This window comes from Micromesistius poutassou (assembly GCF_964030765.1).
Source record: "Micromesistius poutassou genome assembly, chromosome: 5".
In the NCBI taxonomy this organism is placed as follows: Eukaryota; Metazoa; Chordata; class Actinopteri; order Gadiformes; family Gadidae; genus Micromesistius; species Micromesistius poutassou.
Genome location: NC_140275.1, coordinates 14,050,178 through 14,069,843, shown reverse-complemented (window position 1 = coordinate 14,069,843; position 19,666 = coordinate 14,050,178). Strand labels below are relative to the sequence as shown.

The 19,666-nt window shown below is 43.9% G+C and overlaps 1 protein-coding gene across 1 annotated transcript in view; it reads right to left on the bottom strand.

Annotated features, from left to right (window-relative positions):
- Positions 1-17,963, bottom strand: part of LOC311343016 (ADP-ribosylation factor-like protein 15) — a gene marked incomplete at its 5' end in the record, with an annotated part of 77,117 nt that extends 59,154 nt beyond the window's left edge. Inside the window, 1 exon segment of the mRNA XM_084467866.1 lies at positions 17,910-17,963. Coding sequence (XP_084323992.1) covers positions 17,910-17,963 — 54 coding nt within the window.
- Between the last annotated feature and the right edge of the window lie 1,703 nt (positions 17,964-19,666).

The following is a 19,666-nucleotide window of genomic DNA, read 5'->3' as shown; positions in this document are numbered from 1 at the left end:
TGCAAACATATGTATTTTTTGAAATACAATAGAATGGTTGGCCAGTGGACGTCACCTCCATCCCGTAGATCGAAAAGGTTTTCCAAAGCTGAATGTGGAATAAAGACAATGTGGAGCACAGCTCGGAGCGCTGTATGACAGGAGCTTATTGGATAGCGGAGGAATGTGGCAGACATAAAGCAATAACAAGATGACCCTGTCTGCGCCAGTTATGGCACGCCGTCTGGTGAAATAGACTGTGTCTTACTTAGGTCAACAAAACAACCCACACTCCATTGTGTGTCTGCGTTTATGATAAGGATGGGGGTTGTAGCATTTAAGGGACGTTTGACTTTTGAATTCAGCTAGTAATATTAGAAATACACTGAATGGTCACACACACACACACACACACACACACACACACACACACACTTGATTAAAATAAACGTCAGAATCAACAATTAATGATTTAATGATGATAAGGCTTCAGTTGCAGAAAACGTGCTTGCGCGTCCACATGTGTGAGCATGCACATGCGCATGTTCTGTGAGTCACTGATGACTGTAAACAGAGAGACACTCCACTACCTGTCCACGTTTACTGGCTGGAACAGCAGTCGTGACCAATTCTCCCATCCTGCGGGGTCGCTTGTCCAGAGGTCATGGCAGCCCAGAGCCACCATGGATCAGACCGTTCAGAAGATCACCACCACCACCACCCCTATCCCAACCAAACTGGGAAAGGGAAGGTTGTGACTCTCACTAACCCCCTCCTCTTCCTCCCTCTTGTGGGGGGGGGGGCACCTCCATCGCGGGCCGTCCTCCTCCTCCTCCATGGCCTAACATGGAGGCTGGTGACCCAGCGAGGCACGAGCAGAGCACATCAAAGGCGGCAGGACAGCCTTGGGAAAACATTTGGGCTGAGAATTGACGGGATACCTTTCAGGAAGCGTTTCCCACCGGGCTCGTTGCGCCGGGACCTGGGGATCGGGTTGCAGACCACGAAACGCCGACATGAAAGAGGAGGCGACGCTAATCCACATACATGGGGCTCCACCGCTGCCAACAACATACCCTCAACTCCCCTTCCCTCCTGCTCCTCCTCCTCCTCCTCATCCCCCCCCAGCCAAGAGGAGAAATAGATTCAGACTCATTGTTGGCACGTTTGTCACTCAGCTACATCCCAGAGGATTAGCAGGAAACCTTGACATAGTTCATTGTTGTGGGGGGGGGGGGGGGGGTGGGGGGCGGGTTGGGGGGGGGGGGGGGGGGGGGGGTCTTTACAGGTTCTGCCACCCTGGGTGTTAAGGGGTTCCCCCTCTCGTTTTCACTTGGGATACATTTAGAGTGAAGAGAATCTCAGCGATCAGAAACGCATGCCACAAGCAACCCCCCCCCCCACCCTCCCTCCCGCTCCATGATAAAAACACCTCCGATAAGTCTGGGCAAGGGCAGAGGAAAGAGGCAGCAAGAGACAACAGGTCAGACGCGCACACACACACACACACAGAGACAGAGAGAGAATCAGTGCTTAGGGTTAGCATGGTGGGGAGTGGGGGCAGCCTCTGCTGTAAATCTTCATGTCAGTGACAGGAAGACTGTTGTGGACCATTACCATAAATCTGACAAACGCTAATTTGATGGGAGGCTGTATCTGTCTGGTCAGAGGCCAGTCTAGACGCTTCTATTGAGGGGTCCTACGGCGTAGCCCCGCTTGTTTTCACCACCATCTGGATGTGGCAATAAGTGCCCGCTGCCACGGTTCACATAAAGACACACACACACACACACACACACACACACACACACACACACACACACACACACACACACACACACACACACACACACACACACACACACACACACACACACACACACACTTTGTATATAGGTCATTGGCAAAGCCGTCGTTGAAGATTTTAACTATATTCATTGCTTGAACAATTACAATTGATTTATTCCTCTCCGCCTTATTGTGTACTGATGGCATGTGCAATGATAGCAATGAAAGCAAGGTTATTAAGGGCTATACTAGTATCTATTAACAAGGACAACCATCTATTGCAGCGTTATCCTAATAGATTTCAGTTAATTTGTAGCTCTCCATGTTTTGAATAAACAGAAGTGAAGTGTGTGGGCTCTTGACCTCAACAATAGTCCTGTTTTGATCTCCGTGTACAACTCCTCCCATAGGCTCCTCTTGCACATGAACGCTTTGACACATGCATTTGTTAAACATTTAATGCACACCCTTTCTTTTGTGAAGGAAAATGGATGATACTTTTTTTTTACATTTCACTCTTGTTGAATTAAGTAGCCCACCTTGGCCACCAAGTATTTTCTATTTTTTTAAGTGTGAAGGTGGATTGTCAGGATGCAGTTTCACTGTTCAAATACACTGTTCTTGTGGAGATTACATAATCTGTGCACCTTTCTTGTTTGTCTACAAGTTAGCCTACTCTTCTGGATTTCTTGAACTAGTGCCATTGAGGAATTAAACATAATTAGGCTAACAGAGTGCAGACTTTTTACATGCAGTCAACCGTAACCAAAGTTACAAGGAAACACCAGTGAAACAACTTAGACTCATGTGAGCGTGTGCATGAAAAACAGGTGTCTTATCAATTTAGTTAACTGGTCGGTCATCATCGATCTGTATTGTGGGTTCTTGGATATTTCCCTATGAAGGCCTACGTGTATTCTCTAAGGGAAAATACAAACGGAGCACATTGAGATCATGTGTGTTCACAGGGGAAGCTAAATGGGCTATGCTGCGTACAAAGGCTTCTTATGAAATCCTGCCACGGTCCGGTCAGCCTAGGTCCGTGGATAATGTTCTGCGTTCCATGGGAGATATCTGCTCTCATCTGAACAAGCGGGACAAGGGTTCAAGTGAGGCGAAGCTGGGACGGGTCCAAGAGGCCCGGCAGGTTGAGCCAGCACCACACGGGATCCATGTTCACCCCATTCAGAGGAGCCAGGAGTGGGGAAAAACCTGAGCTACACTCCGCTAGGCCGGCCATGGATAACGGCCCTCCCCATGGAAGTTTACTAGCACAGTTTCTTCCCCAAACCCGGTCCAAAAAACTCCTACCCCAGTAAATTCCATGTTTACCCAAAGCAATACACATTTTTCTAATCAATAGAATACAAAAGAATGCGACCAAAAGTGAGGGAAAGACTGTGAAGGGATGTGATCCGACAGTTGTGTGGGTGGCAGGTTTCATATGAGGGGTTTTTAAAAGCGCATGTACTAAGTGAGACCACCGATGCAGTCTGCGCAGGCTGCAGCGGACCGTGGGTGGTTGTGAGCATATTGACAGGAGAAATATGATCTAAACAGCAGGCTCCGCAGACAGCCCGCGGCGGCCAGAGAGCCACGACTGTTCCCCCTGACAATAGTTTAACATTTATCTGTCTGCAGTCTACCTTGGAGCCAATGTGCGATTCTGGACATCTACTGGAAAAGTACATTAGAAGGAGAATGAGAGGGGACAGCATTAAGGGGCCCACCCACGGGAATGTTTTCATGTTACCCTCTCTTTATGGAAGAGAGCGAGGGGGCTGACGCGACGGCGGGGCAGCTGCATTCACAGACAGAGAGCACCTTTACTCCGCAGGGAAGATAAGGGGGCCACAGAGCCAAAGGGGCCGAGGGACTGCTACTGGGCGCCATTACAGAATATAAATCTTGTAATTGGGAAGGGTGATTAGCTTGGCGGCATTAGCATACTGCGGCAGCAAAAAACGTTGGGTTTCCTGGGCACAGTGTGGAGAAAAAAGATGTTTTTCCGCACCCATATAGAGGATCAAAGCCGAAGGGGCCCCCTTTTGAAGGCCCTGAAACCAGTGTGCAAAAACCAAGGGGGGCGGGGGGCGCCCCATCTCATAGACATAAAGAGGGTCGGTGGATGGAGGAAAGGGGGGCTTTTGCCCCACTTACATCAGTTATCACACATTTTCATACAGCATCCATCGACGATGGGCTAAATTTCTAATAAAAACAAATTTAGGGCCCCCAATCTCCCTGAAACAAGTGTGGGAAAGTTTCTGGCTTAAAAAACATTTCCATTAAACGTGAAAAGCCCCTCCCCATCAACCATTTCTAGGCCCCTTAGGAGACAAAAAAAACTGATGGGGACCAACCGAACAATAAATGTGTTATTATACATTGTGTAGTGGCTGAGAATCGGCTTGACGAGTGGGAAACGGGCTGGACGGGCCGTTTCAAAGCACATTATATCTCACAGGATGTGGAAAAGCTTTGATTCCCTAATGGTGTCTAGACTATTTCTCACATCACATGCTACAAAAATCGTACATATTTAGTCAGATCGAAAACAACCTTGTTGAACATCTCAGAGAGTAAAGACCAACATCTAGACTTCAGAGAAAATAAAAGCAATGGATTTTTGTGTGGAAAGACTTGGTAGGAGAATCCCTGCCCAAATCTATTGATGGAAAAGGTGTGTCTCTGGAGTTTTGTAAGACCAACATGATGATAGCCCATCAAAGGGAGCAAATGACGTCAAGCTTAAAACATAAGAATATTTACAAGAAACGGGATATCGTCATAATCCAGGAGCATTGTCTAATCCTATGGTTACTCCCACTCACCTAAGCGGGTTAATCACATTCAGTCCACAAAAATCTTCTGAACCGAATGAACAAACTACAATACTACAGACTTTCAAATCCTACAATTAATTCTCTCTATCCATTTTTCAGACCAAAGAAAGGATACGATAGGATAGGATATGATAGCATTATCAACAGTCTTTATTGCTTTATACCATTATACCACTGTTTATTATAAGAAGACGGTTGACAATTTTGACAATTGTGTCAACTGCCTCAACTACGTAGGCTAATGGAGACATTGGTGTGTGGGACCCATAGACTGTATAACATGGACCATGAGTTGGTCACTTGTTTACTGCTACACACCATAGCCTTTTTTGACAAATAAAAAGTTTTGAATTAACCCTATTATCTAGGGGATCAAAAGGTTCTGTGTACCTGCCTGGTCTGTAAACACAGTGTGTTTGTTTTCCACCATAGCAGCACCAGAAGGAAACCCACTGTCTGCAATGATGAACTAATTCATGAAACTTAAATAAAAAATAAACAACGATAGTGTCCAGTTCAGTGTTACACCGTTGGCTGTATTTTGTTTTTGAGGATTAACATTTGTATGCTATATGCCATCTTTGTGAGCGTCCTCTGCATTGTACTTATAAGTCATGTTGCAATGTCTAACTTCTGTAAGGATTTAAAAAGGTCAGTTAAAAAAGGTCAGTTTTCATGTGAAAGGTTGAATGAGTTGCTATGACTTAATGGTCTAATGAACAAACTAACAGTACAGTTCCAATGAAATGTTTGGAAAAACTCCTTAGAGACATAAATGAGGTGAGTGCAGGTATTTGTCAAGTTTCAGATTAAAATCGTAATACTTCCAGGGTATTATCCTCATTTGACCCATGTTTAAAACAACCAACAGCATTTGTGTTTTCCCGGTGAATCAGCCTTGAACGAAAAGCAAGTCCAATTGATCAACAGATTTCCTGTTACGTGGAAATGAGTGATTGAGCAATTGTTCTAGAAAAAAAACAATCACAGCAAGTGATGAGACACCAAAGGCCAACATCTGGTGGTCCTTTGGTTCTGAGAATCCCGGGTCGTCCTGTGCCATAACCCCGGCCATTGAGTGTGGTTCTCTAAGACTTTGGGGCGTTTCGGCGCGTTTGTCGGAAGTTAACCAGACACATTGTTTTAACCTTTGCTGAAGGAGGCTCTGTCTCATTCCCAGGGGCTGCCTATGTAAAAGGGTCAATGACTTCAATAGCCCTTCATTAAGCACAGTTAGTGTCAATAGTTAATTATGCAAATAACTAGAGCCCCATTCGTGTGGATTGTGGGTCCCAGACCTCCCCCTTTCATCCTTTATCAACCAATCGCCTCCCCCCTACCCCCCCAAAAAATAATAATCGCCTTTGCATACTCTCTCTCACACACACACACACACACACACACACACACACACACACACACACACACACACACACACACACACACACACACACACACACACACACACACACACACACACACACACACACACACACACTTTGACATACAACCTTTCCTCCTCACTGTGTCATGTCAGGGACTATCAAAATCGGGGTGTTATGGTGCAGATCCATAAATGGATGCCACAGAGGCCCCTCGGGTCCCCAGTGGCTTTTCTCGCCATCAAAGAAACCTCCGGAAGGTTCTTGCTGGGTGAGGCTGAAAGCCCACCAAGTTCTCCCCATCATGCCTGGGGGCAGGGGGACATTAGTGGCTCGGCAAAAACAAAAAAGTGTGGGGGGGGGGGGGGGGGGGGGGCGGACCTGCATCAAAACAGTCAATTAGGCAAAAATGCATGACAGCCAAATTCAGTCATTGTTTCAGTGACGGTAATGACAGGCCTTTCGCTCCTCTGCCCTGCCACACATCTGATGTCTGCGGGCCCCCGATTCTCAAAGGCCGGGAAGCCATCAGTAATTAATAATCACACGCTTTGGGCCCCGCCGATTTGACTGGCGGCGTCTTTGTAGGCCGGCCTCCATCTCAACCTCAAATCCCGTTCTCAACTCTCCCTCGATTTTTTGCGCACGAGGTACTCGCAAATATCTCGTGCTCACGCAGAGTTCAGGTACAGCTTGTAGGCCTGTATCTTCAGCTTCCTCTGTGTGTTGACGAGGGAACCGTTGTGGGGGTCGTTTCAATACCCGACTTAATCAGAGACCCCCCCCCACCGGATCTAAACCCGTTCACCTCACGCTAATTGTGGTGAGTTTGGGTAGGGAGGGGGGGCGGGGGATGGGTGTCGCTTGTTAAAATGGCCTCCACTCCAATCATATACTGTCACCCCGAATTGTTTACCCACTGCGTTGGCTTTTGGCGCCATACTTTTGTATGTTACTTTCTTTTTCTTTTCTTGCCTCCCTCCATCCCCCATCAAAGCAAACTTCCCCAAAAACAACACTGTCTTGAAACGCTTATGTAACAGTAAATCAGAACCAGATTGCTGCCTTTGCTAGCTCAAAGCCCACCCAACTGAGGCTGTGGGAACATAATTCTTTTTCCTGAACATGTGATACAGGTGTCATGTGTTCTCAAGTACTTTTTTATGTGTTAGGAACATCCTGGTGAACCGCTGCCCTGTAACCCGGAGGTGTCAATTCCTAAATTGTGAGATGGCAGATTTTCTCATGGCTATCATGAGTGACAGAACATGCGTACGCCAATTCCAACATTTGCACAAGTGATTTGCACATTCCCTTTCAAATGACCACACACATCATACATTTACCTGTCAAACAAGACTACATAAACACACCATATTCCACTGTTTTCTAAAACAAACAAAAAAACCTAGCTCTGCTAAAAATCCTTTGGGACTCAAGACACTGAGTGCAAGGCAATATGGTCAATTAATGACCTCAATGGCTCCATTATGAACTCCATCAAATGCAATAATAAATGCAACACTTTGCGTTAGTCTGACACCTGCTGGTTGGCAGAATAGTTTCTATGTGCTGCTAAATATTTTAAAACCTTAGACCAAGACAAGGAAACAATGCATTGCTTGCAACAACAAAATCATTTAAAACGGAAAAAAAAATAATTTGTATCAAACAATAGTTAATGATTAAGATGGAGCATGAATTACAGGGGTTTATTGATGCTAGTCACATACAACCAATAACGGTTATAAAATGTAAAACAGATGACCGTAGGAGACATTTAAGAAAATGACACAAACACACACATCCCCCCCCCCCCAACACACACACACACACACACACACACACACACACACACACACACACACACACACACACACACACACACACACACACACACACACACACACACACACACACACACACACACACACACACACACGGCTGATGAACAGATGTGCTTATGGTAGAATTACGCAAGGAAAACTTTCCTTGGCAATTGTGCACAGAAGGAAACATTTACTTTATTAAAAACACAGGGGAAGAAGCATGAGGCCAACGCCGCCACTGTCCACCACAGCTCTACCTGTGACTCTGAACTCTGCAAACCCAAACCCAAGCCTCGAGACTCCAGCCCAAGGATTTTACACTCTAGGGTCACCTGGGACAGAGGCTCTACCAAGAAAAGTCAAGCTCGGGATGGAATGCTAAACCAATCAACAAACAAAACTCAAACAGCGTTCTCATCACACGTACATCTGCGCAAGTGTTAATCAGAGCACAATCTAGGCCCGTGCGGTTTCATTTTTGTTGTTGGTGTTCGTTTTTAGTTCGTCAAAAAAGGTAAATCCCATGAGCCATGACATATGATAATCTGAAAAATGCCATCAGACCAAACTTTATTCCCAGTTTAAAGGGTTTTATTATTCCATCTTGATGTTATCCAATTTAAATACTTTTGAGCGTGGACTCAAGCTGCCTGGCACAAATGGGTACAAATGAAAAAGAATATTAAAAAAAACAGCAACAAATGAAAGACATGTTTTATAAATCAAATGGATTTCACCATCACCTCTTTGATGTAGCCCTCGCACATGGCAGTATTCTGACATCACCTCAGATAGCCCAAAAACCCACCCCCATCCTTCAGTCTGCCTTTCAGAATCATGCTCTTAGACACCACTGTTTTCATGACTCATTATTCAACAGAACAGTTAAAATCAACAACCATAAAGTTATGAAAGGAGAATATATACCACTTATTTATTCAATGTGGCATCTTAAAGCTAATCCAAAACCTAAAGCTGAAAGAGCTGACCATAAAGAATGGTGCGATTGTTGAAGCAACCCATGCTTTGTTAATAACAATGAACAGTGGTATGGCTATGAGTGGACTTGTTCAGACCTAATGATAAAGATGTGGAAGCTTGGCAGCGGCCCTGAAGAGCTCATCACTGATTGAATGGCACCACCTAGTGGTTTTACCATAGAAGTGATTCTCTAGAAGTGAAAAAGTACGCTGAATGTGTACCCTCAGATACAGTCTATGTCTAAGACCAGCAAGACCATATATCTCAATGTAGCCTCTCCACAAAAAAGCAACAACAATATAGACCAAAGAAATGGCAAAATATGTGTTTGATTGCACAACAGCGGTGTTCAAATACATATATTTGTATTTGTATGTATTATATATCAATATAACATGATGATGTGATTAACATCAATCATCAATACATTTTCTGATGACAACTTAATTATTCAGGCACTATAATTTGTAATATCAATCCTGATAATTTCTAATTGAAGGCAATCCTTTCCCATTTGATACCAGTCAGACATTGAGATAAGACAGGATATTAGTCTACCCACGCAATCCCCTGTAACGACGGAAGACTGTAACATCCTATCATCCTAGAGCTAGTGTTAGTATCAAAACCGTGAGCCAACAATAGATGGCGCCATTACACTTTCTTTAGAAATCTCCAACAATGGAATTTCAATTCTGCTTGGTCTGCATTATGACCAGGCAAAACAATACCCATGAAATCTGATTAAAACAAAAATCTTGAATCTGAATCCCTCGGTTTTCTTGTTTGGGATATAGATTCATTTTACCCAACCTCAGCATTTCCACTAGGAAAGAATTTTGGAATGGCAGGGACGATTTGACACCATGACTTTATGTCAAGTCATGTTTACAAGTCTATAAATAAATATTTTGGGAGTTGTACATCTGAAGGTCTACATATAGGATGGACTTCCCAGACACTCTCTTTCAGCCTAAATTACATCTTGAGATTGGCACATGGAGAGCATTAAAGCGGGTGCGATGCAGCCTCCTGATCCAGAATAGTGCATGCCTTCAAACCTATAATCCGTCAAATTGTGATCCCCGTACCACTTTAGCACTTTACAGATGCATCACACTTAAAAGGCTACAAATGCTGTACAAGCTCACGGGCTTCCTTGAAAGACATGACTCAATCGTTGTAAAAATAGCCACCACATCCTCTACTACAATCTATTTCTTTCATTATTGTGTGAGAAGCATCAAGCAACAAAAGTATTCCCTTATCCTTCAAAATATGGGACAGAGGAAATTCCTGTTTAGGATGGGCTGGTGTCCTTCTCGTCCCTCATATCACGGATGCTTTCATGGGCAGGCAGAAGGGAACTTGTTTGTAGCCCAGGAAGAATAAGGGACCAAAAAAAGGGGACTCCAACAGAAAGGTTGCATTCAAGGCAGCGTACATTTAACAAGTGGATGGTTTGAAGACATTTCTGAGAGTAACACCTCCATATCACAGTCACACTGTCGATTTGATGGACAACTTTATTACTGGCATTTAATAAAAATAATGACATTGGGTAGAATAGCACTGTCCAGAATAGTAATTGACACTCAATCTGCACACAGTTAACATAATTAGTAAACTATCAGGGACTACATTGAGGGCCACCAACAGACATCTCTATACAGATGGGCATAAATGTGTGGACTAATTCTATATACACAACTGAGGCTGGCTCTTATTGATAACTTGCAAAACTGTCACATTATCATTGTGCTATTGAGCCCGCACTGCTCCTCTTTACCTGTGTGCGTGTCTGTGTCCGTGTGGTGTGTGATAAACCATAAAGATGAGGATCTAACCAGAAAAAAAACACATCAAGATACATGTTTAGGACTGCATCTCACAAAACAAACAGAACAGAATAAGGGTGCCTGATGCGGGCCTGGTAGCCATGCGATGTTCTGAGAAAACACGGCCTTAAGGTTCCTGGTTTGCGTGGCGGACAAAGGCCTTGACGTGGGCGCATGTTGCTCTCACGGCTGATACAACACCCACAGGAAGGGATTCATTGTTGTTTCCCGAGACACACAGTCAAGTCAGGTTTATTTATATAGGGCTAGCATACAGGCACAGTTTGTGTCCAGAGGGCTTTAGGCCCAAGTTCAACCGCACAGTGACACCCAAGGAATCACCCAGAAAGTGGGGGAAAGGTACGGCAGAGCGTGCCTTGGCTGCGGAGCGGTTGCCAAGCTGAGCACCGGGTGGGTTGCCACGGGTGATGTGGCGAGCCGCCGTGGCACCAGGTCCACTGGCCTGTTTGTGAAATGTGGGAATTATTCATGTCCCAGGATAAGGGCAACGACTGCTCCCATCCTGCCTTTCACGAACGAGGAAGCGGGTCGTGGGGGACGGCTACCACTCCTACGCTGGGAGAAAGTGAGCGCAACACACCACTCAATCTTCTTGATTGCATGACAAGGTGCCGTGACAAAAGCAGAGGCTTAATCATCCGTCTTAATTATGAACTTGTGTGGTTTAACTTTTTTTTTCTTTCTTTTTTATAGCAAATACCTGGGTTAATAGGATGATAATGACGATTGGGGGCATGTATATCATCCCCCTCAGCCGTGGAAATGCAAGTCACTTTCCAATGACATGAATAATTGCTTGAGAACGCCTTACTTTTTTTTTCATTTCCTTCTCGAGATAAGAAGGACCTATAAATACGACTTCACCTGAGCAGAACGGAAACAAACACAGGATGACAACATATTGTGAAGAGTTCCATGGAGCGAGGAGCGTGGAGATTCCCACACGCCTGAATAGCCTGATTTGCATTGTGTCTGAAATGTCGTGAGAATATGAGACTTAAAACCTCGGTCAAACATGACACGTTCATTTAATGCATTCTGCGATTCTAATTCATGTATTGGCTACAACATAGTTACATTCACAGACGAACAGAAATAACATTTTAGGAGACAATTCTCGCAAAATCCTTAGAAATCTGATAGAACTATGATATTGTCTTATGGCTGTTTGGCTGGTAGTTTTATATTTATGTTTATTTTAACTAAAACTCATATCTGGAAAAAAATATGAAAAAGCACAGAATGAAGGGAATAGAATGAGTCCTACTTAAATTTAGAAGCAGCATCAAAGGAAGACAGACCATTTAAAACCTCCCCCTGGAGGTCTAGCTGCTCCTCAAAGACAACAGGAAAGACAAGAAAAACTTGTGTACATGAAGTGCTGGTGCGTGTGACAATCACAGCTTCCAACCAAATGTCACGGGGGTGGAAAGGCTAGAGGGGGGAGGTGGCAAGGTGGAGGGAGAAAAGACAACCATCTGTCAGTGTCAGGCCAACTAGGAAACAAGAGATCCAAGACTAAATGTTATGCTTCCCATGCAGCCTCACAGCATCAATGACTGAACAATGACTAGAAGAAAATGTACTCACACTTGTCAACAATCATAATGTCAACTCTCTTACTAAGTATCCATATTTATGTGTAGTTTGTTATGCTGGTTTTGGTTTTGGTCGTTTTAAGTTTGGTGAATCATACAGATCAGTATCATACAACAACATTATATGTTTATATCTGTTGAAAGTATACGTTTATGTATGCATTTTCTTTCTCGTCTTCCCTCGTGTTGATAGAATAATAATCTTGTAGTGTAAATCCTGCTTCTTCGTAAAAGCGAAGAAGCAGTTTGGCTTGTGCAAGGTTGTTAATACTTGTTGAATGCAAATAGTAACATGCAAACTAGGTACTAATTCGAGCAAAGCCCCATTGACAACAAGCGTTGGTAACTTGTGTTATGACTTATGTTAACTAATAGCATAATTCTCCACAGTATTTCATTAATACACAGGATCAGATGTTATAATCCCTTGTGCCAAAATCCAAGGAAAACACATTCAGAAGCCCCTGCCCAAACTAACCTTACAAGCACGCTGGCCACCAAGCTACCAACCAATGGTGAAAAACACAAGACAAATGGCCCATCTAACAGCAGTACATAAACTACTATAAACTACTTATTCTAACAATGATTCATATGGTTTACAGAGAACACAATACAAATATGAAAAGGAAACATAACCTTTTGAAATAAAAAACCTGTGGAACGGTGTCCCTCAGCCAAAAAAGGTAGATGAAGTTATGAAAGTGAATGATCTGCTACTGATGGCTGATTGTGACTGGTACAGAAACACTCCTTTAATCAAATCACTTGCCAATGAAAAAAACTGTTAACATTATCTGAATACCTACCCAGTCACAAGCTGAAAGCAAGCATTTCTCGACTATCAGTATACCAGACTTCATTGTGGTCATGGGCAAACTGAGTTTAAGTAGCCTAAATTAGTTGTGTAGCAAGCCTTAGTAGTTGAAGGCACAGCGAAGTTCCCGAGTTTGTAAAAACAAAAAACTGATGGAAAAGTACTAGTCTGGGGGTCACAGGCAGATCTGGGTAGAACAGCCATTTTCCACTCCATTGAGGGCATAATGAGGTGACCATTGAGGGCCTAATGTTTTCTTTAATGTCCTTTAATTCATTCGACACCATGCCAGGTCAAGGTCCACCAAGCAGTAGACATGGAGAAAACAGACACCCCACAGTCGGTTCTTATATAAACGACTTGCTTCAAGAGAAGATTACGATATGTGGAGCCTCCCACACACCATTGAGAAGATGCGAAAATTATATGCATGCAATATTCACAGTTACATTATTTTAACCTTGTTTCCACCAAGTAAAGAAGAAATTCCGTTCACATAGGTAATATATATATATATAATACTTTGATTTGAAATAATATATTGACTTTCGGATGCAGAGTAGAATGCGACATCAAAGGTTGAAACATAATCAATGTGGTTGACTTGTAACCGGAAGGTTGCTTGTTTGAACCCCGGCTCCTCAAGCGGTGTCCCTGAGCAAGACACATAACCCTAATTGCTCCCGAATGAGCTGGCTGTCACCTTGCATGGTTGACTCCGTCATTGGTGTGTGGATGTGTGTATGACCCATTGTATAAGTCGCTTTGGATAAAAGAGTCTACTAAAGGCTCCAAATGTAAATGGTAATGATAGGGTTGGTTGAGTTGTTAAAGCTGTTTCCTAGGATTATACCATAGAATGACTTCAACCATCTCTGTAAACATTAGTGACAGATTATGACACTATGCATCTGTCCCTCCCTCCCTTCCCTTGAGTCTATCCTCCTAGTTTAATCAAAATGTACGTTTAGCCATGCTAGCCAGAGGGCTCTGACATGTGTGAACACCATGATTGCTGCAGGTCCAGACGGCTTATCTGAAGGCGTCAAATACTTAACACCTGTGTTCATCAACTAGCTCCAGTGTTCAGCAGAATATTCAGCTTCTCCCTTGCCAAGTCTGTGGTCCAAGACTGTGTCAAGCCATCCACGATTGTCCCTGTGCCTAACAATGGGTCCTCCACCCTGCTTGAATGACCTACAGGTGGCCCTCACCTCAGTGGTCATCATCTGCTTTGAGAGGCTGATCAATAATTGCGTCTGTGCCTTCCTCCCTCGTACCAAGGTCCCACTGCAGTTCACATATCGGCCAGACAGATCCACGGATGATAGTGTCTCATGTTCAGCACACACCACACTTTCACGTCTTGACAGCCAGAAGGGGGGCGATGGGAGACAGCTGTTCATTGATTACAGTTCAGCATTCAACGCCAAAGTGTGGACCGGACTGGCTGGTAAGCTGATTTAGCTGGGACTACTGAACACCCCCCTGTGTGCGTGGAACATGGACTTCCGGCTCTCCAGCCCCCTTACGCTGAAGACAGGCTGCCCCTAGGGATGAGTCCTCAGCCCCCTACTGTTCTCCTTTTTCTTATGATCCAGCTCAACAGCTTTGCGCGGCAGAAATGGTCAAACTCTATCTTGTACAAAAATGTGCCCAGCACCAGACAAACAAGAAAATAAATTCCCTAACTCCCTATGTGAACTTCCCAAAACGATTGCAAACAGGGAATCCCTGTGCTGACATCAATACACTGGGAAAACCCCCCCAACATACGTCACCCCCAGGCACGGAAGGCGTGAATTTAGAACAAAGCACCGCACATTAACCCGAAAATACTTTACCAAATAATATTAGAAATAATAGCTGCTTTCACAAGCTGCTTTCACATATGGACGTGCATCCGTCTATTCTACGGACGTGCCGTATATGTGAATGACATATCCTGATGTTGGACCTCCTGACAAAATACTACCCCGAGGTAGTATTTTCCCCGGAGGAAATGCTAATTACCTTATATGTGAATGAGCAGTAGAATGTCTGCATTTCGCACTTCACATTAGTGGGCGTGTTGATGACGCTTTCAAGCGTCACTACGGCGGGAACACACCCTATGGCGGGAACACGCCCTATGGCGGGAACAAAAAACATGCCAGGAGCAGGCTGCATATATAGGAGAGGCAAGGAGACATACGACTCAAAATGAGAATGGCCTGGAAAGACGAAGAGGTTTTTTAGCTGCTTACTCTGAGGGCAGACAGTGCGGTGATCGCACATATGAAGGGCACTGCGAAAGACGCAGTAATGTACAACCGTATGGTGAAGAAGCTTGCTGAAATGGGAATTGTGAAGGGAAGGACACAACTCATCACAAAATTAAAATCCCTCAAAAAGCAGTTCACCACCGTGGTAGACCACAACAAAAAAAGTGGGAACAACCGCAAAACCTGCCAGTACCAGGATTTGTGTGAGACGATCTGGGGGGGCTGGCACTCCACAAGGCCGCTTCGAGCGACTGGTAGCATGCAAGTGGCAGCCCTCTCAGATTCCCCGTCGGAGAGCATGGAGCAAATTGAAATATAGGCTACTATACGGGACGTAGACCGACTCATTTCACAGATTCCTGTACGACCAGGTTGCCTTAAACATCTATCGCATATGTCAGGTGAAAACTAAATGTCAAGGGAAAGAGGTGGTGGTTGAAAAAAGTATTTTGAATGTGTATTAAGTTCACTCGTTGCTTATAATGGTTTATTCGCTTCCCAGTATCATTTCCTTAATTTAGAAGACAGTTTTGTTCATTTTTGAATTGTAAAATAAATAAAATAATTGTTTGAAGTTGATTTTTGAAATTATTGGAAGCGAGTCGAGCTGACCTTGCCTGCTGTACCCACGGCCCAAAATAAAGAACAGCCGAAACAATATCCTCAATTCAAACATGCAGTTTCATTTGGTCTCAATTGGCTATGGACGTGAACTTGGAATGAACATACGCAACAGGGATTTCTAAAGGTTACTGAACAGTGGCGGAGACTGCAGGAGCTGAATCATCATTACGGTAGAGCTAAGAAAGTTCTACGAGCCCTTCAGACCAACCTTACCATCAACATACACAGACACTTTGGTGAGAAAGGAGAGGCGGCGCTTTCACCACCTCAAGCAGCTGAATAAATACAGACTCTCCCTGAGGAGCCTTCAGTCCCCTCCCTGGAGGACCTACACACCAGGAGGCACAGAACCAGAGACTTTGGGATCATGAAGGATCCTCACCAACCTGCGTCAGGCAAGTGCCCCTGCGGTCACCCAGCAGAAACAGCGAGACTGAGACAGAGCTTCTTTTTCGCCAGGCCATCAGGACTGTGAACATTGATCTCACTAGGGCCCCCACCAAGCTCACACAGCCACACACACACACAAACTGCCACACACACACACTTTCCTGTTTGCCCTTGTGTTTTGTGAATTGTTTGTGTTTTCCCATTTGTCATTGTGATTTGCACGTCCGGCCCCAGTACTGTCACATGTATGTGCTGCCTCAATTGCGTAGATATTATTTTGAATTAAAATATGTCTACTTGTTTACATTTAAATAGAAATCTAAGATGTTGCGCTTTCTTCGTTTCTCAATCGCATATGTTGCAAAAGTAAAAAATTGTTCCAATGACCTTTGTCGAGCGGAAATTCAGTTGAATGTGTGACCTATCACTGGTTTAAAGTTATAGATTCACTACTGGAAATAATGTCAAAACCACAGTCCTATTCAGTTTACATACACTCTGATTTAACCATACTGGAAAAAAAGTATCAGTGGCAAGAGGCAAACCTTAAGATTTTGCTTTATGAGTCTACTTTAATTTCTGTATTCAAAATCATTAGCATTTGTATATCATAAACTGGAGTTTTACAGACGCTTGATTTAGTCCTCAAAATGAACAAATTCACTCTAGCGTATATTGTTGTCTACTTCACAGACAATTGTCACAAACGCCAGCTGGCTGTATGCTTCACTGAAATAATTTGGCATCAGGCATAAGGCATTGGATGAAGCTTTTCACATGTACTTGATTTGACTTTCCAACAAATCTTTGATCGAATATTGTTTGAGAAAAGGGTAATATAATTAGGTCAGGAATCAGCAATCAAATCTGGAACCCTTGAGGCAGTTGAGATACACCATTGGGACAATTCAGTTATGTAATCGGGCATGACATGATCGAGATATACCATGACAATTTATTTTCTTATTTTTGCATGTAAAAATAAATGCACAAAATGACCATTTATTTTTAATTTGGGAGCAAAATGCATATTGTGAATAAAAAATAACCAACAATGGTTGTGTAAGCAACAGTTTCCTAAAGAGCACCACAGATTAAAGCCACAAAAAAAACAAAAAAACACAAACAATGATTGCAACACTGACAGTGGCAAAAATAATCACAGGTTTAGCTGACTTCTCCCTGCATTTCTCTGCAAAACCTAATAAACATGCTAGTTGCTAGGTACCATAGTTTCCTTTCTGGATGAGTAAAAGAACAACCGCCCACCTATTCTTTTCAATCATTGTCTGTTTGTTCATTTGCAGCCCTGACCCCCTTGCTCCACCTTAAAATTGTGTAAGCCTCCCCCTCACCCAGCAGCAAGCACTCTCCCCATTCACCGACAACAGAGCCGAGGCTCCTCCAAACACACACACACACACACACACACACACACGCTTCACAACAGAGTGGCCGGCGGACCGCAATGTCTCCACCAGCCACCATTCGTGACAACATCACAACACCACACACTCCCTCAGACGAACGGTAGGAAAGACGGTCTGCTTACCGTGTAAAACCCGATCCTGCATAACGCAAGGGCGAGCTGCGTGTGCTCCGACATTGTGCTCAGCAACAAGCGTTACCCCCGGCAACACACACGCCAAGAGCGAGCCCCTTGAGTAATTGAATGTGAGGAGAAGGAGGATCAGGAGTGGTGAAGCGCGACGATTTCCAGTCAACAACATCAGAATAGACTACGGCCAGCGCGGTTTAGTAGCCACTGGCCAAAGGCTGGTCTCTTTAACCTGACCGGAAGAGGTCAGGAGGAGCAGGCTCCTCTTTGGGCGGGATTTCTTCTCATATTCATTCATAAAAATAAAGGAAAGCCTTACTCGGGAGGAATCTCACAGGCTCAGCCCAGGCTAGAGATTAGGTTGTCGGAATCTCTCTCCATGCAGATTCAATAGTCTGTGATAAGGCACCGGAATTAGACTGCAAATTGGATTAGCCTCCACTACCCACCCAGCAGGCTATTTACATGTTTGTTGACAGACCCATTTATGGACGGACACACACACACACACACACACACACACACACACACACACACACACACACACACACACACACACACACACACACACACACACACACACACACACACACACACACACACACACACGCACACACACACGCACGCTGATATTACATATACCATTTGCATAGGGAAGAGTAGTGTCCTTTTGCAACAGGTGTCTTATCCATGGACATGAAGGGACACCATTAGGCTGTCTTTAATGTAGTGTGTTCATTAAAGGATACCATCTCCTGCTATGGACACATAATGACCTCCAACTGTCTAGGTAGGGAACAATTTGATATACTGTTCAGAGTATGTCACACGGTCGTTGGCCATACGCCTCTCAAAGAGCATTCTTATAATGGGTCAGGGTTCACACTCTGAAGGTAAATCTTCCCTTCAGATCTACCATCGGAGCCAGCTTGATACTTGTGTTGAATCAGCAATACACCTCGAAAGAACCGGAATGAGAAGTTACAATGGCAAGCCAAACGGACAGGGAGTGCATCTAATTTTGTGGTTGCGACAATGTTATGTGTAATCAGTGTGTACTAATGAACTCAAATTGGTCATTAAGGATGGATCTTTTTTAGAATAGAAAGACTACATTAACTCCATTTGATGATCGTTAGAAGGAGTTGGATAAAAAAAACGTATGTTTTGGGTTGTTTTTCGAGGACGTTGGTGACAAGGAAAACATTGATTTACACTCAACGTTTCACTGTGTGATGTCAGGATTACCTACGTAGGGAGCGACAGATATCTTCTGATCCTCATATGACCAGAGGGTTATATCAGGAACAGTGGCCCAAATCTAGTTGCCCATGGCAACTACGTAACCGTCACTGTCCAAAGCACATCCCTGCACAGAACTGAGGATATACAGTAAGTCACCTTTTGAAACCCTTTTGGGGATTGATGCTCTGCCTAATTTATTGTTATGTGGCTTGAATACTCAGACAAGGATTAAATAGTTTAAATATTAAATGTCTCTGGGGTAAGTTAGTTAAATGATTGCTGGTATAAAAGATGAAAATGAATGCTGTGCTGCTGGATTTCAATCACAGTTGATTATATTCGAGATTGCATCCACAAAGCCAGTGATTTTGACTAAATAAATGCAAGAATGAAAGAGTGGGTGATGCACATTAATATTCAATAGAAGTATAATATAAAGACAACAGATAATAAACGTGTATGTTTCACTTGTTTTATGACCCTTTGTATGTTGGATGATAAATAAG